The 26483-nt window shown below is 43.8% G+C and overlaps 1 protein-coding gene across 1 annotated transcript in view; it reads left to right on the forward strand.

Annotated features, from left to right (window-relative positions):
- Positions 1 to 26483, forward strand: part of cracr2aa (calcium release activated channel regulator 2Aa) — a 92939-nt gene that overhangs the window by 58585 nt on the left and 7871 nt on the right. The window contains exons 10-17 of the mRNA XM_048607400.1: positions 3052 to 3239; positions 6951 to 7022; positions 8266 to 8320; positions 10824 to 10915; positions 13883 to 14225; positions 20630 to 20762; positions 23113 to 23194; positions 24090 to 24204. Of these exons, the coding sequence (XP_048463357.1) occupies positions 3052 to 3239; positions 6951 to 7022; positions 8266 to 8320; positions 10824 to 10915; positions 13883 to 14225; positions 20630 to 20762; positions 23113 to 23194; positions 24090 to 24204 (1080 nt within the window). The remainder of the gene's footprint in view (positions 1 to 3051; positions 3240 to 6950; positions 7023 to 8265; positions 8321 to 10823; positions 10916 to 13882; positions 14226 to 20629; positions 20763 to 23112; positions 23195 to 24089; positions 24205 to 26483) is intronic.

The raw sequence follows: 26483 nt of genomic DNA on the forward strand, positions 1-26483 counted from the left end.
TAAAATCCATAGATTATTCTGTTAAAGTATAAATATATATTAATTTAAGGATGTGATGTCTACCATGAGTGCATAGGTTAAGTTGGAAGCTGAAATTATTGGGGTTGGGACTGTTTCATTGTGAAAAATTTTGTACACTCCAAATGAGAGCCTTTATTTGTCACAGCATTTATTCTTGGAGATTGTCCACAAGAAATAGGAGCAGGAATAGGCCATCCTGGCCATTGAGTCTGTTCTGCCATTCAATAAGATCATGGCTGATCTTTTCATGCACTCAGCTCCACTTACCTCCCTATTCACTGTAACCCTGAATTCCTTTACTGTTCCAAAATCAATCTATCTTTGCCTTAAAAACATTCAACAAGGTAACCTCAACTGCTTCACTGGGCAGGGAATTCCACAGATTCACAACCCTTTGGGTGAAGAACTTCCTCTTCAACTCAACCCTAAATCTGCTCTCCCTTATTTTGAGGCTATGTCCCCTACTTCTAGTTTCACCTGCCAATGGAAAAAACCTCCCTGCTTCTATCTTATCTAATCCCCTCATAACTTTGTAGGTTTTTATCAGATCACTAAATTCCAATGAATATACTCCTAGTCTACTCAATCTCTCTTCATAAGCCAAACCTTTCAACTCTGGAATCAACCTAGTGAACCTCCCCTGCACCCCCTCCAGTGCCAATACATCCTTTCTCAAGTAAGGAGACCAAAACTGTACACAGTGCTCCAGGTTAGCCTCACCAGCACCCTATACAGCTGCAGTTCCACTTACAGTGTACAAGTGAAATCAATTAGCAGTATCCAGTGTTCTGCAATCAATGTTTTTTACTTTATTTGCTGGTGTGTGTGTGATGTCAGTAAAGTTCCAGTTCCAGTGCATGTGAAAGTAAGGCTGTATTAGATTAAGGTGCAGGGCTGGATGAACACAGCAGGCCAAGCAGCATCATAGGAGCAGAGAGGCTGACGTTTCGGGCCTAGACCCTTCATCAGAAAAGGGGGAGGGGAAGGGGGTTTTGAAATAAATAGGGAGAGAGTGGGAGGCGGATAGAAGAGGGATAGAGGAGAGGATAGGTGGAGAGGAAACAAACAGGTCGAAGAGGCGGGGATGGGGCCAGGAAAGGTGAGTGTAGGTAGGGAGTTAGGAAGGGGATAGGTCAGTCCAGGGAGGACGGACAGGTCAAGGGGGCGGGATGAGGTTGGTCGGTAGGAGATGGAGGTGCGGCTTGAGGTGGGAGGAGGGGATAGGTGGGAGGAAGAACAGGTTAGGGAGGCAGGGACGAGCTGGACTGGTTTTGGGATGCGGTAGGGGGAGGGGAGATTTTGAAACTTGTGAAATCCACATTGATACCATTGGGCTGCAGGGTTCCCAAGCGGAATATGAGTTGCTGTTCCTGCAACCTTCGGGTGGCATCGTTGTGGCACTGCAGGAGGCCCAGGATGGACATGTCATCTGAGGAATGGGAGGGGGAGTTGAAATGGTTCGCGACTGGGAGGTGCAGTTGTTTGTTGCGAACCGAGCGTAAGTGTTCTGCAAAGCGGTCCCCGAGTCTCCGCTTGGTTTCCCCGATGTAGAGGAAGCCACACTGGGTACAGCGGATGCAGTATACCACATTGGCAGATGTGCAGGTGAACATCTGCTTGATGTGGAAAGTCTTCTTGGGGCCTGGGATGGGGGTGAGGGAGGAGGTATGGGGGCAGGTGTAGCACTTCCTGCGGTTGCAGGGAAAAGTGCCGGGTGTGGTGGAGCTGGAGGGGAGTGTGGAGCGGACAAGGGAGTCACGGAGAGAGTTGTCCCTCCGGAAAGCAGATAAAGGTAAGACTCGGTGGTCGAGAACGCCCTCAACCGTGTCTCCCACATCTCCCGCACCTCATCCCTCACACCCCGTCCACGCAATAAAAACCAAAAAAGAATCCCCCTCGTCCTCACGTACCACCCCACCAACCTCCGGATCCAACGCATCATCCTCCGACACTTCCGCCATCTGCAATCCGACCCCACCACCAAAGACATCTTTCCCTCCCCACCCTTATCTGCTTTCCGGAGGGACCACTCTCTCCGTGACTCCCTTGTCCGCTCCACACTCCCCTCCAGCTCCACCACACCCGGCACTTTTCCCTGCAACCGCAGGAAGTGCTACACCTGCCCCCATACCTCCTCCCTCACCCCCATCCCAGGCCCCAAGAAGACTTTCCACATCAAGCAGATGTTCACCTGCACATCTGCCAATGTGGTATACTGCATCCGCTGTACCCAGTGTGGCTTCCTCTACATCGGGGAAACCAAGCGGAGACTCGGGGACCGCTTTGCAGAACACTTACGCTCGGTTCGCAACAAACAACTGCACCTCCCAGTCGCGAACCATTTCAACTCCCCCTCCCATTCCTCAGATGACATGTCCATCCTGGGCCTCCTGCAGTGCCACAACGATGCCACCCGAAGGTTGCAGGAACAGCAACTCATATTCCGCTTGGGAACCCTGCAGCCCAATGGTATCAATGTGGATTTCACAAGTTTCAAAATCTCCCCTCCCCCTACCGCATCCCAAAACCAGTCCAGCTCGTCCCTGCCTCCCTAACCTGTTCTTCCTCCCACCTATCCCCCCCTCCCACCTCAAGCCGCACCTCCATCTCCTACCGACCAACCTCATCCCGCCCCCTTGACCTGTCCGTCCTCCCTGGACTGACCTATCCCCTTCCTAACTCCCTACCTACACTCACCTTTCCTGGCCCCATCCCCGCCTCTTCGACCTGTTTGTTTCCTCTCCACCTATCCTCTCCTCTATCCCTCTTCTATCCGCCTCCCACTCTCTCCCTATTTATTTCAAAACCCCCTTCCCCTCCCCCTTTTCTGATGAAGGGTCTAGGCCCGAAACGTCAGCCTCTCTGCTCCTATGATGCTGCTTGGCCTGCTGTGTTCATCCAGCCCTGCACCTTGTTGTCTCGGATTCTCCAGCATCTGCAGTTCCTACTATCTCTGTATTAGATTAACCCTGGGCTCGTGTGTCAGAGTCCAGCTCAATCTCATTATCTCTTCATGTGGACCCATCTCAGCTGGAGGGACGGTGTGTCGAGCTGTTGAGTGAGAAGCAAGAGTCAAAGCTGGAAAATCAGAGGCTAAGACAGATCAATGAAGAGTTGGAGAATCATCTGCAGAAAGCGAACAATGACCTTCTGGGAGTTCACCGTCAAATGCAGGCGCTGGAGGAAGAAACTTATCAGCAGCATGAAGAAAGAGAAATGTGAGTCCCTGCAGCAATGAGGATCTGTCTTACAATGTGTACTTAAAACGTATTTGAATGGAGGAAATTATGCTCCAGAAAGTTAGAATTATGAGTATTGACACGTGCTTTAATCATTTGGTCATTTGTTCACTGTGCAGCAAACAACATTTTTCAGTTTGTATTACCTTACTTACCTGATTCAGTAGAATTGTATTGAGTTGATATATCTTCACTGCTTTAATCCTAAGAGGTCCTTGTGCAAAATCCAATATTATCTGTCTAGAGAATATATCCTTCAGTGGTATGGCAGGGTCAAAAAGATCAAACCTAATAAAGAATCACATTGCAGTTGAAATAACTTTGGGATGGTATTACACACACTGCTATGTCACTGTCACACTCAGTCAAAAATTTAATTCAGTCTTTCTCAACTGTCCATCTTAGAGAAACACTGTGAATGTGGTTGTGGAAATGCTCAGTGTTGATTGATAAAGGACTTTTATTCCATTCTTACTTGATACAATTGATGGAGTTCCTTGAGGAATTGGTAGGTGAAATGTAGCAGACGAGGTTTTTTGGGACCTCCAGATGCTTTTGGCAGCTTCCCACTCAAGAGACTGCTGGAGATAATCTAGGAACATAGAGTTAAGGTAAATGTTGCCATTGGAATAAAAAGTAAATTGAAAACAGGGAAAGCAGAGTCAAAATTAAGGACAGTTTTTCCAAAAGTATGGAGGCATGTGGTGATATCTCACAGGTTTCTGTTTTCTCTTCATGTTTGAACACCAACGACTTTGATGTGGAGTCAAAGGGAGAAGTGTCCAGGTAATATCAAAATAAGACAGTGTAAATAATTCTAAGGATCAAAATTAGATGCAGATGGTTGTTAATAAGTTAAAAGAATGGGCAAAATCAGAGAATCCCTACAGGGCAGAAACAGGCCATTCAGCCCACATCACCCCTCCAAAGAACATCCCACCCAGACCCACTCCCGTAACACTGCATTTCCCCATGGCTAACCTGCACATCCCTCAATACTATGGGCAATTTTCCATGGCCACTCTACCTAACCTGCACATTGTTGGACTGTGGGAGGAAACCCACAGGAAGAAGGTTCAAACTCCTTGCAGGCAGTCGCCCAAGGCTGGAATGGAACCCAGGTCCCCAGCACTGTGAGACAGCAGTACTGACCACTGAGCCACCGTGCCATCTTGGAGGACGGGACTGAATAAATGTTAGATGATAAATTTGGGGTGAAAAACACATGGAGAGAGATTTGGGGAGCAGGTTCAACACTATTAAAAGCAGTGCCTCAAGTGATTAAGATCATAAAGAGTAAATGGATTCCTGGGCTTTGATACAAGAGGTATAGAATTTAAAAGTTAAAATGTAATGATGAATATGTATAAAACCTGAGTAAGACTACAATTGGAGACCATACAGTCTTGGGTTCCACAATGTTGGAGCATTGGAGTGGGAATAGCACTGGTTCTTTCACAAAGCAACACAATACACTGAAATAAATGGAAAAAAATAAGTGGAGGTGTCAACATAGGAGATATTGCTGTTAATTGCTAGAAATGTGTACAGTTCTGAAGGGATTGGACAGGATAAATAGAAACAAGGAATTTGAATGTTTTAGTGGTTAATGCATCTAAAATGAAGCAAAGTGAGGATATACTGAAGTGTAAGATCTAGGACAGAGCTTTGTGAGAAATTGTTTTTAGCATATCTTTTACTTATTGTTTATTAAAAGGATCCCAAATGAGCAAACAATGCACCAGGCATAAATCCTTTCCTCACTAGTTAGTTTAATTATAGAATGCATTATTACATATCTCAACCTGCTACCTACAAACAAACAGTCCTTTTCTATTTGTGCTCAAGGTGCTTAATCAGTCAAGACCCTCTGCCTGTTCATTCTTAACTAATAATACACATAACATACCAATGATATTGTTTAAAGGCTCCCAACAGTATTTTGATCAAGTGGATTGCATATGCACAAAGAAGAGAGAGAGAATGTGATAGTCGTGCAGTAAATCTATCCATAATTCTTTCCTTTTGCTTTCCTTTCACATAATTGATCTGAGTGTCTAGGTGGTGATTCCCCAGTTAATTTTCAAATTGCCCCTTCATAGACTCAGCAGTGCTGGCAGGCCGAAAGTAAAGGTTTCTACAGAGCCTTAATGTTCCTGGTGTTAACCTGAACCATATGAATAAACTTCCAGTTTAATTATCTCTCTTCAGAAAACGGTGGAAGTCTGGAGGAGGTCTCTCAGCTTCGACACCTCTTTTAGAATTGTATCCTTCATTTTGTATTGTCTCTCCTCATCCTTCCAGCCAAAATGTATCACTTCTTGCACATCACTGCATTAAACTTCATCTACCACTTGTCCAACCTTCTCATCAGTCTGTCTCTGACTTCTTGGATCCTTTCACTGTCCTCCTCACTGCTCAAAGTACCTCCAACTTTGTGTCATCTGTAGGTTTTGAAATCGTGATCTATCCACCAAAGCCTGAATTGTTAATATATGTCAAGTAAAGCAGTGATCCTAGTACTGACTCTGAGTGAAACTTTACCACACCCCTCCTTTAATCAGAAAATCAACCTCCACACTGTTTCCTATTACTCAGCCAACCTCACTGACACAATAATAAGGTGCTACACACAAATTTGAAATGTGAATTGCTTGAAAAGATATTAGTTAAATGATAATATGGATCAGTCTCTAGGTTCCTCGAAGAGTAGGTGGTGGAAGCTAACTCCTGTTCATTTGTTTGATACTGGAGATATTGACATTGGTAGTGAAGCAGTTGATTTTGAGATTCTGAAAGTTAGCTAACAAACTTGCCTTGTTTGCCTTTTGATGACAAATTTGCTGCTTTGCTTGACTTGCAGTAGTCAGAACAAGAGACAGTCTTTCTTTACCTGCAGTACAGGTTTATGTAATCGTTGTCCTAAAGCTGTGAACTTCACAACACTTCAGTCCACACTAGTACATCAGCCCAACAACATATCGAGATGAAGGCCAGGGATTTTTTAATTGTTGTGTATTCTTGAGAAACCTGAGAGGGTAAAATACAAATAAAAACAAAGTATTATGGATATGGAGATCTGAAATAAAAGTGAGAAGGACCATACTGGCCTCAAAATGGTAACTCTGTTTCACTCTCCACAGATGCTGCCAGATTTGCTGAGTTGCTCCAGCACTTTGTGTTTGTATGTTAGAGTAAAACATAAACTTGTGCTTTCACTCATGTCTACAGTCGGAGATATAACCCACAGAAAAATAGAGGTAATCAGTTTTCGCATTACATCAATTTGTTTTAAGTCTCTCTATTTGAAGTTTCCTTGACATTGTACAAGTGTGACATTCCATGGGCTCACACTGTGGCCTTCAGCAGTCAGTCAATTCCATTTTCAGGATTTACATTATCATCCATTCATATTTTGAAGGTCTTCTGTAAAATAACACGTCTTGTTTAAAATGTGTCCATAGGTAATTTGGAGTTATGATCTGTTGTCAGGAGGATTGAAAGATTCTGCCCTACAATTTTCAGCAATACTTCGCTCAGTATCCTTATCTGGTTCTGGTGCTTTGTGATTGAGAATAAAGAACAGAAGGCTGCAATTTTAAATTGAAGACGAGGAGAAACTCCTACTTGAGATGTAATTTAGTATTTGAACCTTGATATTAATATCACTGAATGATGTATTTTCCTCAGGGAGCTATATCGAGTGACTGAGGGTCTGGAAAGAGAGAAGTTAAGCCTTTGTAAACAGTTAGATCTCCTCAGGTAAGAAATTGATACCAACTCCAATATTAAAGCTTGATCATAAATTATAGTTTATGAAGACTTGAGACCACAGGGTAAAAATCAACAACTTAAGGCGAGCTGCCTAACTATTTATAATTTGGCTACAAGAGATTTGAGTGCTGTGCAAAGAACGGATCTTATGTCTTTTTAATTAGTACTGTACTATAATAGTTGTTTAGTAGTATAAGTTATTGCTAATAAAAGGCACATTTTGTCAAAGCTTTTGTCTTGCACTTATCAGGATGATTTGCAAGAATACCAAAGTGAAGGGAGAACAATTGTTTTATAGTATTGGAGAGGAGAGTGTTGATTGGTTGGCAAATGGATTCTGGTCGATATGTATTTTCCATTGACAATGCCATTCATTTTAAAATTTGTTTTGCAAGCAACTCCAGCTGTGAAATGTAATATCCATAAAATAAAAAAGAACTATGGGTGCTGAAGATCTGAAACAAAAAATGAAGTTGCTGCAGAAACTCAGGAGGTCTGGCATCATCTGTGGAGAGAAAGCAGGGTTAATGTTTTGAATCCAGTGACTCTGAACAGATGCTGCCAGACCTGCATTTCCATGTAGTGACATGTTAGATGTAGCATTGCAATCTGAGGTCCCTTAAATTTCTCACTCTCTAGCTCTTCTGGTTCCAAATTTGGAGAAACCTCAATTATTACAGATAGGCACTTCATTAGCACATAATTTCGTCATATTATTGTTAATGTTAATGTCAGTGGCGCCAATTTTCCATTTTGACTCATTCTTGATCAACATCTATTGTGATGTGTCAAAGGTGGAGAAAACCTCAAAAGACCTTGTTAGAACTACCTATGCCTTTCAGTGCAGGCTTGGAGGGCCAAAGGGCCTGTTCCTGTACTGTAATTTTCTTTGTTCTTTGTCTTTAATACAAAAAGAAGCTGTGACAGTTGTTAATCTGTGGAACTCAGAAATGTCCACAAAGTACCTGCTAGAAGCAGTTGAAGCATCTAAGTGTTTGCTAGAGTGGTGTGAAATATCAATCCATTTGTGTCATTTGGGTGATGAACAGAGTGAAGAAATGTACAAGATGTCATTTATCCCATAAATTAGTCAGGTTTGCCACAAATGATTGGGAATCACAGTGTATTTATTCCCATAAATAAAATTAAAGTTTAAGATTGTTTATTGCATTTGTCTGTGTAGCATTGAGTAACATTTCGTTTCTTGCATCTACATGTAACTATTCTGCAGGGAAATGAATAAACATCTTCAAACTGAACGGGATATGTCCCTGATGGGTATTCAGGTGAGTCATTGGGTGAAATGTAATAGGGACCTGAGTGATCTGGGCTATAGCAGGATTTGTGGCAGAAACAGGTGAGAAACTCAGACAGACCTATCTCAAGGTTACTGCTTTTTCTACGCATCTGCTGACTGGCAAGGTGCGTTGTCCATTAAGGGGGATTGCAGCTTGTTAAATGCCTCATTGACAGCACAAGCCACCTCATTAATACTTAGCTTCAGACCTTACCAATTGCATTGAGCAAGCTAGACACAAAGAATTCTCAACATGCAAGTGAGAGCAGGTTCCTGGAGGCTTTAACTTGCTCCTTGCTCGATAGATCCTCCATGTTAGACACTGGACACCAATGTTACCCGAAAGGTATACTGACATATTTTGCCCTTCCATACTAAAACTGTCTTCACTTACAGGATCCATATCCCTCTATTCCTTTCCTATTCATGTATTTGTCCAGGTGCATCTCGAATGCTGCTATCGTGTCTCCTTCCACCACCTCCTCTGGCAACGTGTTCCAGGCACTCACCACCCTTTGTGTGAAAAACTTGCCTCACTCATCTCTTTTAAATTTCCCTCCCTGCACCTTGGACCTGTGTCCCCCAGTAATTGACCCCTCCACAATAGGGAAAAAGCCTCATACTTTCCACTCTATCCATGCCATTCAGAATCTTATAAACTTCTACTAGATCACCCCTCAACCTCCTGCATTCCAGTGAAAATAAACCCAGTCTGTCCAACCTTTCTTCATAGTTAAAATTCCCCATACCAGACACCATCCTGGTAAACCTTTTCTGTACCCACTTCAAAGCATCCACATTCTTCTGGTAGTGTGGTGAACAGAACTGTATGCAATATTCCAAATGTGGCCTAACTAAAGTTCTATAAAGCTGCAGCATAACTTGTCTATCCTTATACTCAATGCCCCTTCCAATGAAGGCAAGCATGCCATAGGCCATTTTTTACTACCTTATCTACCTGCGCTGCCACCTTCAGTGATCTGTGGACCTGCACACCCAGATCCCTCTGCATATCAGTACTCGTAAGGATTCTGCCATTCACTGTATAATTTCCACCTGAACTTGACCTTCCAAAATGCATCACCTTAAATTGTCCAGATTAAACTCCATCTGCCATTTTTCTGCCCATGCCTCCAGCTGATCTGTATTCTACTGTATACTCGGACAATCTTCCTCACTATCCGCAACTTCTCTAATCTTTGTATGGTCTGCAAGTTACTAATTAGACCAGCTGCGTTTTCCTCCAAATCATTTATGTAGATCACGAACAGCAGAGGTCTCAGCACTGATCCCTGTAGAACATCGCTAGTCACAGCCCTCCATGCTGAAAAGCATCCTTTTGGTTAGAGTAAGTCAAGAGCAGCCTCTGAACCCAGTCCAAGGCCTTAGACACTATCAGTCATCTGCTCGGGGCAATATAGTTAGGATGCTCTCAACTTAAGATATGAAGAGCTGAATGTCAGGGGGAACACTACCCACCTTGACTCTTTCTGTCTTATTAGGAGCTGCTTTTCTCCTGGAATGGGAGAGAGGCAGGTGTTAAAGGAGATGAAAGCGAGTGGCACGGCTATTAGTTCTGGTGCAGGTGGGGAGGTGAGAGTAGCCAGTAGTGAGGGCATGTAAGGTTAGTGGTATCGGGGGTTTGGCGTGCATGATAGTAAGTGTGGGCAATAGTGAGAGCGATAGAGCATGAGCTTTGGTGGGAGATGAGTAGGATAGCAGAGACAGAGTGAGTATGAGGGAGTAGAGAGAAGATGGTGGCCTTTATGCAGGTGGATGGAGACTATCACTGACTTTCTTCCTTCAGTGCTGGCTGTTCTTCCAGGCTGCAATTGCCCAGGTCGTAACCTCAGAGTGGGCTGGCATGGTTTGATGTTTTGGCCTCTACTGCTGGCCCCAGTTGGAGGGGGGAAATGAGAAATCCCTCCTGGTGTACCAGCCTGTTCAGCTGAACCTCAGGTTCCTGCCCATAAAGTGGGGCACCAGTGTGCCCTCTCTGTGGCAAAAGTCAGGATCCATGCAGGACAGCTCTGGACTGACAGTGTTTACCTGGGTGCACAATGGCATTTTAAAGATGCTACCAGTGCCAGGGTTGCCAATCATTTCTGGCATATCTCAGTAGTGGCAGGTTGATCAGGGAAGATCATATGATTCAACAGGGGTAAAATCAGACGATAGGTATGGCATAGGGGCAGATAGGAAGTTAATGAGAAAGGTTTGGTAAGATACAATGAGAAAACTCACTTGCCCTCACTGCAAAAAATCCTCCAACAACTCAACGCAACTGATACTTAGCCAAAAAAGAATAAGAGTCAGCCCATTGTCTTTTTCACTTCAATGTCCTTAACGTATAGACATGGTGATTGTCTTCTCAAATAAATTGCTGCAAGGTTATAAGCTTGTAAACAAAGTTATGTGACTTTAAAAAGGTTTTTTGGGGGATCACGTGATGAAGGAGCCTTGAAATGATTCACATCTTTATCGTTTCACAGAAACCCTCCATTCGTAGCTCTTCCAGCTTCTGGAATCAAAGGATATCTGCCAGCACTGATCCCCCTGTGGATACCAGGCTGTTGTGCAACAGGTAACCATGATATTCAGTCAGCCCACTGTCCTGTTTAACACTCCAACTTACCACATGAAGCTCTTCTCACGACAATACATTAAATAACTACACAGGGATGGCATGGTGGTTAGCACTGCTGCCTCACAGCGCCAGGGTTCGATTCCGGCCTTGGGCGACTGTCTGTGTGGAGTTTGCACATTCTCCCTGTGTCTGCGTGTGTTTCCTCCGGGTGCTCTGGTTTCCTCCCACAGTGCAAAGATGTGCAGGCTAGGTGAATTGGCCATGCTAAATTTCCCATAGTGCCTGGGGATGTTTAGGTTAGGTGGGTTAGACATGGGGAATGTTCTGGGTGGGATGCTGTCTAGAGGGGCAGTGTGGACTTGTTGGGTTGAATGGCCTGTTTCCGCACTGTAGGGATTCCATGAATCACAGAACTGTCACAGTGCAGGAAGGATCCATTCAGCCTGTTATGTCTGTGCTAGCTTTCCCAGTGAGTATGTTACCTTGTACCATTCTCCTGCAATTTTCCCCATGACCCTGCACCCTGCTTTTCACATAACAGTCGAAGCCCCTTTTGGAATGCCTCAGTTAACCACTCTTTCAGGCACTGCATTCCAAACTGGAGCCACTCACTGTGTGAAAATGATTTCCCTCCAATCACTTTAGCTTCTTTTGCCAACCATGTCCAATTTGCGCCCTCTCATTTTCGATGCTTTTTCCCTATTCACTGTGTCCAGACTCCCCAAGATTTTGAATACTTTGATCAAATCTCCACTCAGCTTCCTCTTGTCCAGGGACAGCTGTTCCAACTTCTCCAACCTGTCGACATGACTGAAACTCCCCATCTCTGAACAATTCTCACGAACCTTTACAGCCCTCTCTCCAATGTCTTCACGTCCTTCCTTCACATCTGATGACCCCAGAACTGGACACACTGCTCCAGAGGTCAAATCCAGTATGGGAGTGGATATTTTCTTATTAAGGGAGATTGAATAGGTTGGTTCTGTACTCATTGGTGTTTAAAAGAATCAGAGGAGATCTTGTTGAAACATACAAGGTTCTTAGGGGGCGTGACAGGTTGTTTCCTCTTATGGGAGAGTCTAGGAATAAAGAGCGTAATCTCAGAATGAGAGGCCACTTATTTAAGACAGAGATAGGGATGATTATGTTTCTGTCTAAGGGTAGTGAATCTGTAGAATTCTTTATCACAGAGGGCTGTAAAGGCTGGGTCATTGAGTACATTCAAGGCCAAGATAGACAAATTTTTAAATCATTAAGGAAATCAAGAGTTATTGAGGAAAAGGCTGGAAAGTGGAGTTGAGGATTATCAGATCAATCATTATCTCATTGAAAGGCAGAATAGATTGGATGGGCTGAATGGCCTGTTTCTGTTCTTATGGTCTAAGTTGAAAGTTACATGCTGCATGTTTAAAGATGCTGGAAGTTGAAAAGGAAACATTTGTTAGGGCATTCTGATTGTCCTTTGTAATGCGCAGCCCATTTGTTGCATTGTGAGGTCCCTTTAAGATTGCATGCCACATCTTAGAGACCACTCATTGTGTCTGGCTCATTTGTTTCCTGCACAGCTCATTCCCAACACACACAGCTTTAAGGGAACATTGCCTGAGGATAGGAAGCTGCTGTACTTGTTTCAGACTCCAGATACCAATCACTTGAGAAACATTTGAACTAAAATTGTCAGCATCCCTGAAACAGGTTTGAACATTTATAGACAAGGGGGCTTGCTGTCCCTCATGGATATGAGGTAGGATGGTGCTCACTGGTGTTGGGCCTTGTGTTTCGTGACACAGTGCTTCAATTGTCAACTGATGCTCGAGCTTTATAAACAGCTTTTTAAGTTTTGCTGAAAAAAGGCACATTTTGTCAAAGCTTTTCATCTTCCACTCATCAGGACAATTTGCAAGAATACCAATTCAAGGAGAGAAAATTTATAATGTTTGAGAAGAGAGTATTGATTGGTTGGCAAATAGACTTTGATTGGTCGAGATGTTGCCCTGAAGAATGCACCCGTTAATCATAAGTCATTGAGCATAATTTAGTTTAATTTAGATAAATGTGAGGTGTTGCATTTTAGTAAAGCAAACCAAGGCAGGACTTACACAATTAATGGTAGGGCCCTAGAGTGTGTTGCCGAACGAAGAGACGTACAGGTGGAGATGCATAGTTGTTTGAATTTGGGGGGAGTCGCAGGTTGACAGGGTGGTGAAGAAAGTACGAAAAAAGAAGTTGCTGGAAAAGCTCAGCAGGTCTGGCAGCATCTGGGAAGAAGGTATTTGGTATGTGTGCCTTCATCGGTCAGCATATTGAGTACTGGAGTTAGGGCATCATGTTGTGGCTGTACAATTGGTGAGGCCTCTTACGGAATTTTGCGTACAATTCTGGTCGCCCTTCTATAGGAAGGACGATGTTAAACTTGAGAGGGTGCAGATAATATTTGCAAGGATGTTGCTGGGACTGGAGGGTTTGAGTTATGGGAACAGGCTGAATAGGCTGAGGCTTTCTCCCTGGGGCGGGGATAGGGTGAATAGCCAAGGTTTTTTTCCTAGGGTGGTGGAGTCCGAAACTGGAGGGCATAGCTTTAAGGTGAGAGGGGAAAGATTCAAAAAGGACTTCAGGGGCAACTTTTTCACGCAGAAGGTGGTGCTTTTATGGAGCGAACTGCCAGAGGAAGTGGTGGAGGCTGGTACAATTATAACATTTAAAAGGCATCTGGATGGGTACATAAATAGGAAGGGTTTAGATGGATATGAACCAAATGCTGGCATATGGGACTGGGTCAGATTGGGATGTCTAGTTGGCATGGACGAGTTGGACCGAACGGTCTGTTTCCATGCTATACAGCTCTATGACTCTATAAGACATAGGTCAGAGAATTGAGGCAAAACTGAGCCTCTTACTAATTGAGAACAGAAGAGAACTCCGTTTCTGTTTGCCACATTGTCTTATCCTTAACCTTTTTTTTAGGAAAGGTGATGACGAGGAGGAACTCAGTAATTCCATGCTACTCTCAAAGAATTTGGGAGATGGGAATGCACACAGCCTCATCCAGAAAGAAACCGACAAGGAATCCAAAGCCAAGGCCAGTGAGAGACTGTACTTGCAGAGAATTATTTCTATTGAAGAGGACCCATTGCCCCAGTTCCTCGAAATGCATTCTACAACGCACTTAAACAACTTGACTAAGGTGGAAGAGGAGATGGAGAAAGAGCAGGAGGAACAGCTGGCGCTGGAAAGGAATAGTCAAGAGAATGGAAAAGTTTTTTCACTTCCAAGAACACAGCCTGCTGGTGAAGAAGCTTTGATATTGGTGAGTGGGAAATCATCATCATAGAATCCCTACAGTGTGGAAACAAGCCCTTTGGCCCAACAAGTCCACACTGACCCTTGGAGCATCCCACCCAGACCCACACCCCTATAACCCACCTAAGCTACACATCCCTGAACACTACAGGCAATTTAGCATGGCCAATCCACCTAGCCTGCACATCTTTGGACTGTGCTAGGAAACTGGAGCACCCAGAGGAAATCCACGCAGACTCAGGGAGAATGTGCAAACTCCACACAGACAGTTGCCCGAGGGTGGAATCAAACCTGGGTCCCTGGTACTGTGAGGCAGCAGTGCTAACCACTGAGCCACCGTGCCACCCTATTGCAACAAATGTCCAGTGTGTCCCCACTGATCGAACACAACAATCACCGTTAGACTAGAAAACATCATTTCAAGACTTTTAAACCTTTGTTCAAAGCCAGAATATAATTTGCACTGTAGGGCCACTGCAGTTGTCCAGTTCCACATGTGTGGTTCTGAAAGGGCCATTTACTGCAGCACATCCTCCTGAACATTTTCCACTTCCGGTCAGACTTTGCTTTTTCAAATATGTAGCAACTTAGCATGGCAAACTCTGTTGCATTTACATGACACCTTTAACGTTGTAAAACATGAAAATGTGCTTCCCTGAAGGAATATTTGACCCTGACCCAGGCAAAGGGATATTAATGCAGAGACCAAATGTTTCATTGGCGATGTTTTGAGGACGATAGAGACGTGGAGAGGATTATGGATGGAATTGCAGAGCTCAGAACCCAGGCAGCTAAACACACAGGCGTCCAATGTTGGAGTGATTAAATTCAGGACACTTGAGATGTCAGAGTTGGTGATGTGTGGATATCTCAGAGGATGATGTGAAATGTAGGAGATCGGATTTTGATATGATTCTCAAAGCCATGTTGAGTTTCCTCTAATTGTGTTTGTTCAGTGATGCTCTGAATTACCACTGCAGTCAGGCCCAGTGGGAATTGACCTTTGTTCTGATGTTTTATTGCATTTTATATGTGTATGTATTGTAGCTCCTCATTGAGGATGGCTGTATACTTAGTTCCTCCTTGTGCATTTTTTTATGTTGTGAAGTAAGTCACAATAAAAATTGAGAAGGTTCCCTGACTGCAGGCCAAATGTTAAATGTTCCTGATCTACACCAATGACATGAAGCCGAATTTCTGCATTTGAAGCAGGAACCTTCCTCATTTTCTCTGGACACTGATCTGTGCTCATTTCCATGTTCAGGTTCATAGAATCCCTACAGCATAGAAACAGGCCCTTCAGCCCAACAAGTCCACACTGCCCCTCAGACCATCCCACCCAGACCCATCCCTCATACCTCACCTAATCTACACATACCTGAACACTAGGGGCAATTTAGCATGGCCAATCCACTAACCTGCACATTTTTGGACTGTGGGAGGAAACCGGAGCACCCGGAGGAAATCCACAGACAGCAGGAGAATGTGCAAACTCCACACAGCTGGTCACGCAAGGGTGGAATCAAACTCAGATCCCTGGCGCTGTGAGGCAGCAGTGCTAACCACTGAGCCATCATGTCACCGCAAGGGCACATTCTCATGATGTTGACAGGAAGTTCCGTCCTTTCGCATTGGGAAAATGGGCATTATTTTTGGTTTTCCTCTCCAGGATGGTCCTAAACAGAACAGTCAATGTTGTGCTTACATGTATATATAAACATACGTGCACACAAGTGACCTGCACACTACAATAATTTGTCCACTTCAGCTGAACACACATTCCACATTTGTAGTTAAACTGCTTTATTGACTTTATTGATATTTTTCTCGCTTTCTCATGTTTTTTCTAACCCCTGTTTGAATTTATGACCCTGTTGCAGAATCTTCACAATTCAACACCTCCAGATTTTCTCAGTACTGCCACCTTTATTTCTGTGTGTCCCCAAACCTATTCCCAACATTTTGACACTTGAACGTGCTTAGGATCCCAAATTGAGAGCTGTCAGTGGTGGTGGTATGGGGAATGTAGACCACCAACAGCAAGATGGGGGCTTGTGATGGTGGGGTCCTGTCTGTTAAAGTGGGAACACAGCTATGATAACTGAGTCAAAGTTCCACAGTGAGTATTGCTGCCTTGGAACCCTGAATCCAAAGAATCAGCTCATAATCCCACACAGGGTCTGACTTCTTCTACTTTGAGAAGACCTGCTTTAGGAAAAAAGTAGATGGGTTACAGTCAGGGGACGGAAAGGGAACAGGCAGACAGTGCAGGGATCCCCTGTGGCCATTCCCCTCAAAAACAAGTATACCGTTTTGGATACTGTTGGGGGGGATGACTTACCAGGGGTAAGCCATGGGGTACAGGTCTCTGGCACAGAGTCTGTCCCTGTTGCTCAGAAGGGAAGGGGGGAGAGGAGGAGAGCATTAGTCATTGGGGACTCCATAGTTAGGGGGACAGATAGGAGATTCTGTGGGAACGAGAGAGACTCGTGGTTGGTGTGTTGCCTCCCAGGTGCCAGGGTCCGTGATGTCTCGGATCGTGCTTTTGGGATCCTTAAAGTGGAGGGGGAGCAGCCCCAAGTCGTAGTCCACATAGGCACCAACGACATAGGTAGGAAAAGGGATGGGGACGTAAGGCAGAAATTCAAGGAGCTAGGGTGGAAGCTTAGAGCTAGAACAAACAGAGTTGTTATCTCTGGTTTGTTACCCGTGCCACGTGCTAGCGAGGCGAGGAATAGGGAGAGAGAGCAGTTGAACACGTGGCTACAGGGATGGTGCAGGAGGGAGGGATTCAGATACCTGGATAATTGGGGCTCATTCTGGGGTAGGTGGGACCTCTACAAACGGGATGGTCTACACCTGAACCAGAGGGGTACCAATATCCTGGGGGGGAAATTTGCTAATGCTCTTCGGGAGGGTTTAAACTAATTCAACAGGGGGGTGGGAACCTGAATTGTAGCTCCAGTGTACAGGAGGTTGAGAGTAGTGAGGTCATAAATAAGGTTTCAAGGTTGCAGGAGTGTACCAGCAGGCAGGAAGGTGGTTTGAAGTGTGTCTACTTCAATGCCAGGAGCATCCGGAATAAGGTGGGTGAACTTGCAGCATGGGTTGGTACCTGGGACTTCGATGTTGTGGCCATTTCGGAGACATGGATAGAGCAGGGACAGGAATGGTTGTTGCAGGTTCCGGGGTTTAGATGTTTCAGTAAGATCAGGGAAGGTGGTAAAAGAGGGGGAGGTGTGGCATTGTTAGTCAAGGGCAGTATTACAGTGGCAGAAAGGACGTTTGATGACAACTCGTCTACTGAGGTAGTATGGGCTGAGGTTAGAACCAGGAAAGGAGAGGTCACCCTGTTGGGAGTTTTCTATAGGCCTCCGAAAAGTTCCAGAGATGTAGAGGAAAAGATTGCAAAGATGATTCTGGATAGGAGCGAAAGTAACAGGGTAGTTGTTATGGGGGACTTTAACTTTCCAAATATTGACTGGAAACGCTATAGTTTCGAGTACTTCAGATGGGTTAGTTTTTGTCCAATGTGTGCAGGAGGGTTTCCTGACACAGTATGTAGATAGGCCAACAAGAGGCAAGGCCACATTGGATTTGGTACTGGGTAATGAACCAGGCCAGGTGTCAGATTTGGAGGTAGGAGAGCACTTTGTGATAGTGACCACAATTCGGTTACGTTTACTTTAGCGATGGAAAGGGATCGGTATATAAAGCAGGGCAAGAGTTATAGCTGGGGGAAAGGCAACTATGAGGCGATGAGGCAAGATTTAGGATGCATAGGATGGAGAAGGAAACTGCAGGGGCTGGGCACAATTGAAATGTGGAGCTTGTTCAAGGAACAGCTACTGCGTGTCCTTGAGAAGTATGTACCTGTCAGGCAGGGAGGAAGTGGTCGAGCGAGGGAACCGTGGTTTACTAAAGAAGTTGAATTTCTTGTCAAGAGGAAGAAGGAGGCTTATGTAGAGATGAGGCGTGAAGGCTCAGTGAGGGCGCTTGAGAGTTACAAGTTAGCCAGGAAGGACCTAAAGAGAGAGCTAAGAAGAGCCAGGAGGGGACATGAGAAGTCTTTAGCAGGTAGGATCAAGGAAAACCCTAAAGCTTTCTATAGGTATGTCAGGAATAAAAGAATGACTAGAGTAAGATTGGAGCCGGTCAAGGACAGTAGTGGGAAGTTGTGCGTGGAGTCCGAAGAGATAGGAGAGGTGCTAAATGAATATTTTTCGTCCGTATTCACGCAGGAAAAAGACAATGTAGTCGAGGAGAATACTGAGATACAGGCTATTAGACTAGACGGGATTGAGGTTCATAAGGAGGAGGTGTCAGCAATTCTGGAAGGTGTGAAAATAGATAAGTCCCCTGGGCCGGATGGGATTTATCCTAGGATTCTCTGGGAAGCTAGAGAGGAGATTGCAGAGCCTTTGGCTTTGATCTTTATGTCGTCATTGTCTTCAGGAATAGTGCCAGAAGACTGGAGAATAGCAAATGTTGTCCCCTTGTTCAAGAAGGGGAGTAGAGACAACCCTGGTAATTATAGACCAGTGAGCCTTACTTCGGTTGTGGGTAAAGTGTTGGAAAGGATTATAAGAGAGAGGATTTATAATCATCTAGAAAGGAATAATTTGATTAGGGATAGTCAACACGGTTTTGTGAAGGGTAGGTCGTGCCTCACAAACCTTATTGAGCTCTTTGAGAAGTTGACCAAACAGGTGGATGAGGGTAAAGCGGTTGATGTGGTGTATTTGGATTTCAGTAAAGTTTGATAAGGTTCCCCGTGGTAGGCTATTGCAGAAAATACGGAGGCATGGGATTGAGGGTGATTTAGCGGTTTGGATCAGAAATTGGCTAGCTGTAAGAAGACAGAGGGTGGTGGTTGATGGGAAATGTTCATCCTGGAGTTCAGTTACTAGTGGTGTACCTCAAGGATCTGTTTTGGGGCCACTGCTGTTTGTCATTTTTATAAATGACCTGGATGAGGGCGTAGAAGGATGGGTTAGTAAATTTGCGGATGACACCAAAGTCGGTGGAGTTGTGGATAGTGCGGAAGGATGTTGTAGGTTACAGAGGGACATAGATAAGCTGCAGAGCTGGGCTGAGAGGTGGCAAATGGAGTTTAATGCGGAAAAGTGTGAGGTGATTCACTTTGGAAGGAGTAACAGGAATACAGAGTACTGGGCTAATGGTAAGATTCTTGGTAGTGTGGATGAGCAGAAAGATCTCGGTGTCCATGTGCATAGATCACTGAAAGTTGCCACCCAGGTTGATAGCGTTGTTAAGAAGGCGTACAGTATGTTAGGTTTTATTGGTAAAGGGACTGAGTTTCGGAGCCATGAGGTCATGTTGCAGCTGTACAAAACTCTGGTGCGGCCGCACTTGGAGTATTGCGTACAGTTCTGGTCACCGCATTATAGGAAGGATGTGGAAGCATTGGAAAGGGTGCAGAGGAGATTTACCAGGATGTTGCCTGGTATGGAGGGAAGGTCTTATGAGGAAAGGCTGAGGGTTTTGAGGCTGTTTTCATTAGAGAGAAGAAGGTTAAGAGGTGACTTGATAGAGACATACAAGATGATCAGAGGATTAGATAGGGTGGACAGTGGGAGCCTTTTTCCTCGGATGGTGATGGCTAGCACGAGGGGACATAGCTTTAAATTGAGGGGTGATAGATATAGGACAGATGTCAGAGGTAGGTTCTTTACTCAGAGAGTAGTAAGGGCATGGAATACCCTGCCTGCAAAAATAGTAGACTCGCCCACTTTAAGGGCATTTAAATGGTCATTGGATAAACATATGGATGATAATGGAATAGTTTAGGTTAGATGGGCTTCAGATTGGTTTCACAGGTCGGCGCAACATCGAGGGCCGAAGGGCCTGTACTGCGCTGTAATGTTCTATGTTCTATGTTCTATGCTTTAATCTTTCAGTTTCTGTTCCTTGCAGATTTGTGTCTTTGTTTATTGTTTTAGTTCTACATCTCTGTGCTTCGCCCATGGGGTGTTGTTGATTTTTAATCTAGATCCTGCTCCATGTCCTGTATTTAACGTTCTCTTTTTAAATAGCAGTAACAATGAACTTAACCAATTCACCACACTTAACTAGATTTTAACTTCTATTTTGATGGGATATGAACACTGCTGGCAAGCTCAGTGTATTCGTTGCTCCTCTTTAACTGCTCTTGGACTGAATTTGGAACTAGTTATCCGATTTCAGATGGCAGTTAAGAGTCACCCACATTACTGTGGGCCTGGCCACTCATCCTGGGGATCATTTCAATAAAGGGGACTTATATCCATTCGCTAACTGTGCCCTGACTAGTGTTGCATGCCATAAACCTATTGAAAGCTAATGTTTAAGAAGATAAATTTGATGTATTTTTCAAAGCATTTGAAATAAAACAAATGGTATTCTTTACAGGTCAATGAACCACACTCCAATCCTGACCGTTTATTTAAAATCATCTTTGTTGGGAATTCCAGTGTGGGGAAAAGTTCTGTTTTAAGACGATTTTGTGGCGAGGGTTTTAGCCCTGGATTATGTGCTACTGTCGGTAGGTGAGCTGATGTCAGCTTTTGTCATTTGTGGGTTTATTTCACCGCTGCTAACTACATGGAACTAACATCTGTACAGGGTGATCTCAATGAATGGCAGAACATACTCAACGCAGCCAATTACGAACTTTTTATCCTACGACTAATGGTCTAAGGATAATTTGAAAGTTCTTGGAGCTGCAATTGTGAGCAGGACTTTGGGTTAAGATCACAATGTTAGAGTCAAAAGGGGATCTTGACCTCACACTGCGTAAGGAACAGTCACCCAGGAGTGACTTGCTCTGAGTTGGTCAACTGGTGACCAATGGAATGGCTCATTGTCTATTTATGAATGACAAAGGTAATTTTCAGGTCCCCGTCATGGAAAAAGCCACCTTGAGGCACTATCTCAGCTATTTTTTAAAAAAAATTATCACTTAAAACAAAAGGTTACGTACAGCATTCAGGCTACTATATTGGAAGAGGGAGATCCTCTACAGGAAAACCTACAGCTGTACCTGTCATCAGGTGAACAGGAGAATCTCACAGCCTGCTTGCAGCTCTACGCCCATCACCTGATGTGCTTCAGGGTTTTATACCTGTTAGTCGACAAAGCATGTTAGTGTTCTAATTGAGTCAGATATCTGGAAGTTAATTAACAATAACTCAGTATATTAACATAATATCTCAGACTTACATATGCACTCAGGTTTATGTACGTAGCTGTACTTAGATTATTATTATATCATACACAAAGCTGACTGGCTGATGAACAGGTTGGAAGACTAATGATTAGAAGGTCCCACTGTATCAACAACATTAATTGTTTCTGGTGTATGTCCCAAATAGCTGCAATTACACGTAAGATGGATAACAGCCATGCATGACCCATTGTAAGCAGTTAGCTTATTGTGTGTGACTGCACCACATCATACCAATTTCCATCTCTTGTATGATGCATAAGGATAGTATTTGCTTTTGCAGCAGCTTAGCATGCAGCACATGTTGACTCTTGCGATACATAAGTTGCACGGAGGTAAATACTTTAGATTTTCTGCCAGTGTCTGTGTGGGTGTATCAAATTGACCACATTGTACTGTCTGACTGGAATTTGCAAACTGTGATGTTGCAGTTACTCTTTGGACACCTTGCATGTGCTTGATGCTTGTGTGTCATGAATAGGAATATAGAAATGTCTTCGGCCTTGTTCCTTTTGTTGAATCTTCTTCACACACTGCTGCGGAGGATTGTGTTACACTTGTGTTTCTGTGAGTGCTTGGATTTCTTGCACATTTCAGCCCAGAGTCCCCTTGGAGAACACAGTTCAAATGTGTCACTAAATGCTGGGAAGTGCTCTGATTGATGAAATAGTCGACATTTCTTACAAGATTTGGACAGTTTACTGTTCTTGTTCACAGCTGCATTTGTAGTTGCAGAATCAAGGCCTGCAGAGTTTGGTGTCCTGTTCCAATTGCTTTGAATTTGTGTCCTCCTTCTAGCTTTACTTCAATGATATAATCTTTTAGATTTGTCCCGAAGTGCCTCTCCGAAAGTTTTGATAGATGTAGAGGTAATGACCAGTTCCGTAAACCTTTCAGCTAGGTTTGCTTCGGTGAAATCACATTCTGTGATGCATCAATCTATGCATCAGTACCTATCTTTGAATTAGTCAATATTGCTGTTAGCGCTGTGATGTGAATTCAAGCTAATGGATTCTGAAATTGACTCTGACCTTAAATGACGTGTGTTTTGGAATGGGAATGGAGAATGTGGGCAGGGCAGGAGTTGTGCTAGTAATAGGATGTAATATATCTACCCATATGCTAGACAAATAGAGGAGATGTGGCTTGTGATGTCCTTGCTGTCCTGAGTGCTTCTGGATCCAGTGTTGGCAAGGGCCTCGAGTGGGAATTAAAAGTTTTGGTGATTGCAGAGTAAGCAATTCTAGTCTTTCCATTTCACCCATACACCAATATCCAGGAGTGATATTGAATATTAGTTATCAGACTGTGAGTGTGACAGCAGCAAGTCTTTGAGATAACATTTAACCTGGATACAACATTGGGACTATGAATAAGAGGACCTTACAGTGTTAATAAGACCTTCCAGGGTTAACTGGAGTCTGGTGTAGGACAGACAGCAGATAGGACTGAAATCTAGCGTAGGCCAAATCTGAGGTTTGAAATTCTCTTTGGTGGGGAATCTGGATCATGGAGAAAAGCAAATGTTTTTCTGTCTCAATCAATTCTGAAGATGAAATGAGGGCCTAGATCAGGCTAGCATTTCTCAGGAGAAAGTTGTTCCTAAAATTCAGTTTAACAAATTCGAATTTTAAAAACCTTCCTGTATTTAAACTGTTTTTGCTTCCAGGTATAGACTATCATGTGAAAACAGTAAACGTAGATAATTGCCTGCTGGCTCTGCAGCTCTGGGACACAGCAGGGCAGGAACGGTGAGTTTCGGCAGCGAGTTAATCTTATTGTGGCTTCATCATGAGGGAGACGTGAGGATTTTTTTCCTGCTGATTGTCTGCAATGAATTGCTAAAAATGATCACCATTTAATTCTGTTTCTGGTATGGCGTAAGGTGACAGCTGTGACTGAGTGGGTAGCATGTTGACCTGTTGACTAAGAAGGTCATGGATTCAACTCCAGAGCTTGAGCACAAACTTCAAAGGCTGGTGACACTTTGGTTCAGTATTGTTGGAGGTGCTGAGATCACAATGAGGTGTTAGACTGGGATCTTCGGTGCATGTAAACAATCCCATTGTTCTATTTTAGAAATTGGAAGCAAGAGTAGGCCATTTGGCCCTTCAAGTCAACTATGCAATTCAACATGGCTGACCCAATATCTCAATACCATATTCCTGCTTTGCCCTCACAACCCTGAGAGAGAAAAAAGTTCTCCTCAGCTCTGTCATTGAAGAGAGACTGATTATTTTTAAACAGTGTCCCCTAGTTCTAGTTTACCCCACAAGAGAATGCAACTTGCCAGTAGTCACCCTATCAAATGCCCTCAGGTTTTGATGAGATTGCCTCTCATGCCTCTGACCTCCAAAGAATAAAATCCTGGCCTGTTCAACCCTTCTTCATAGGATAAGCCCTCCACCCAGGATGGTTCGAGTGAGTGAAGAATAGGCAAACCATTGGAGAATGGTGTGTGACTGCATCCAGGGTTTGCTGTTGGCAAACTGAGGAACATTCTTCACTTTTAAGTTTGAATGATCATTTGTAAATTTTAGAAAAACAACAGCAAATTTGACACTTATGTGGGCAACGTTTCAAAATAAGCTTCATTTGGGTGTTTTTATTGCTAAACGCGTTGTGATGATTTGATTGATGTTGCAGGTTTCGTAGTGTCACAAAGCAGTTTTTCCGTAAGGCCGATGGAGTTGTTCTCATGTACGACATCACAGCTGCGACAACATTTATTGCTGTACGGCAGTGGCTGGAGAGTGTGCAGGTTCCACCATTTGATTCTCTCTACTTTGAAACAGGCTGATTCTGCTTTAAGTAGCTCCGTACCTAATTTAATTTCCTTCTTCACTATCGTTTGTCTCTTTATAATTCTTCAAGTCAACAAAGCCACCATTATTGAGGTAGGCAGACTTCTGCTTGAGCTTTAAGATGAACCTTTGTGTGAATTGCAGAGGATGCTATCCCTTCTCAGGGGTTTTGTGTCTGTGCTAGGCTCCTCAGCTAAGTGTATTCTCGCATAGTGTGTGGGTTTGGCAAGACAGTTGACTCAAATTGCAGAATAGCTGCCTTGCTTTGTTAACTGCGCTGACAGCCCAGCTTGACAGTGATGTTCTGTTCGGAAAGTAGATTAGTTCTTAAGCATTGGCCCTTCTTCACACTTTTATGTTGATCCAGGATGACCACTACTGGCAGTAATATTTACCAAATATTACAGGTTTTCAGTTTTGGATGTCTGCTATTGGCATTAATGGGTTTGAATGTTGCTCGCAAAGTTAGTGACAAATTTGGCAGATGAAGTTTAACGTGCGTAAGTCCGAGATTGGGACAATAGAAAGGCAACTTATTATCTAAATGGAGAGAAACTTCAGAGTACTCCAGTACAGAGGGATCGGGGTGTCCTTGTGCATGAAACAGAGAAAGCTAGCATGGGGTGACGTGGTGAATCAGTGGTTAGCCCTGCTGCCTCATAGTGCCAGGGACCCAAATTCAATTCTACCCTTGAGCACTGTCTGTGTAGAGTTTGCACGTTCTCCCTGTGTTTGTGTGGGTTTCCACCAGGTGTTCCGGTTTCTTCCCACAGTCCAAAGATGTGCAGGTTAGGTGGATTGGCCATGCTAAGTAGCTCATAGTGTCTAGGGATGTGCAGGCTAGATGGATTAGCCAGGGGAAATGCAGGGTTACAGGGATTGGATAGAGGGGGTGGGATGTTCTTCAGAGAGTCAGTGTAGACTCCATGGACTGAATGGCCTGCTTCCACACAGTAGGGATTCTATTATCTACAGCAGGGAATAAGGAAGACGAATGGAATTTTGCCGTTTATTGCTAAAGGAATAGAACATAAAAGTAGGGAAGCGTTGTTGCAACCGTACAAAGCATTGATAAGACCACACCTGGAATATTGTATACAGTTTTGGTCCCAACATGAGGAGGGAGTTACGTTAGAGGCAGTTCAGAGAAGGTTCACTAGATTGAGTCCAGAGATGAGGGGATTGTTTTATGAAGAGAGATTGAGTAGAAGAATGAGAGGAGATCTAATTACGGTATATAAGATGCAAAAAGGGTTTGACAAATTAGATGTAGAGAGGATGTTTCTTCCTGGAGGACAACGTAGAATGGAGGTCACAGTTTTTGAATAAGGGGTAGCAGATTTAAAACAGAGATTAGGAGAAATCATTTCTCTGACAGGGTCAGAAATCCGTGGAATTCATTACCCCAGAGTGTGGCAGGTGCTAGGACATTGAGTAAATTAAAGGAAGCGATAGATGGAGTTTTAATTTGTAACAGGCTGAAAGGTTATGAAGAGCAGCAGGAAAGTGAAGTTGAGGCCAAGATGAGATCAGCCATGATCATATTAAATGGCGTATCAGGCTCGAGGGTCTGAATTGCCTACTTCCAGGATATTCCTAGTTCTTATGTTCTAACATGGCCTGAATTTCACTGCAGTCTGAGGACTGAATGTGGCACTACCACAAGAGACAGTGAACACAGAGACCAAACCTGTCAAGATTGGGACACATTTTACAACGTTTCGGAAAAGGATATTCACTTATTGAGGCACAGGGAAAGATGTCAGTTAACTGAGGTACAGGGAAGAATATTCAGAGCTTGAGGTAGAAGGCAAATTATTTAGTCATTAAGAAACAGGCAAAGATATTCAGAAATTTGGATTCAAGAAATGGCATTCATTTATTGGGATACAGCAAAGGATATTCTCGAAGGGCTGAAGAGCCTCCTTTGCGACGTATGACTCTTATGATATTACGTTATTGAGGAAAGAGCTGTACATTCAATTCCAGGTGTTTTTTGGGAATAATATTTAAAAGGTGACTGACATTCTTGGATTTATTCTCTCTCGTCAAGAGCATTGTGTCTGGGAATATGGCTGGAATGCTTATATTATGAAAGATGTTGAGAAGTTAGAACAGTTGTGCTGTCCTGTTCAGAATTTAAGTACAAGGGGCTACTTTAAAATTAGTGACAACAACCAGTAGTTATTAAGAAGGTTCCTCATATGTCTGTTACTGAGGTGCTGAGTGTCAAAGA

The sequence above is a fragment of the Rhincodon typus genome, chromosome 18 (assembly GCF_021869965.1).
Source record: "Rhincodon typus isolate 14 chromosome 18, sRhiTyp1.1, whole genome shotgun sequence".
NCBI lineage: Eukaryota > Metazoa > Chordata > Chondrichthyes > Orectolobiformes > Rhincodontidae > Rhincodon > Rhincodon typus.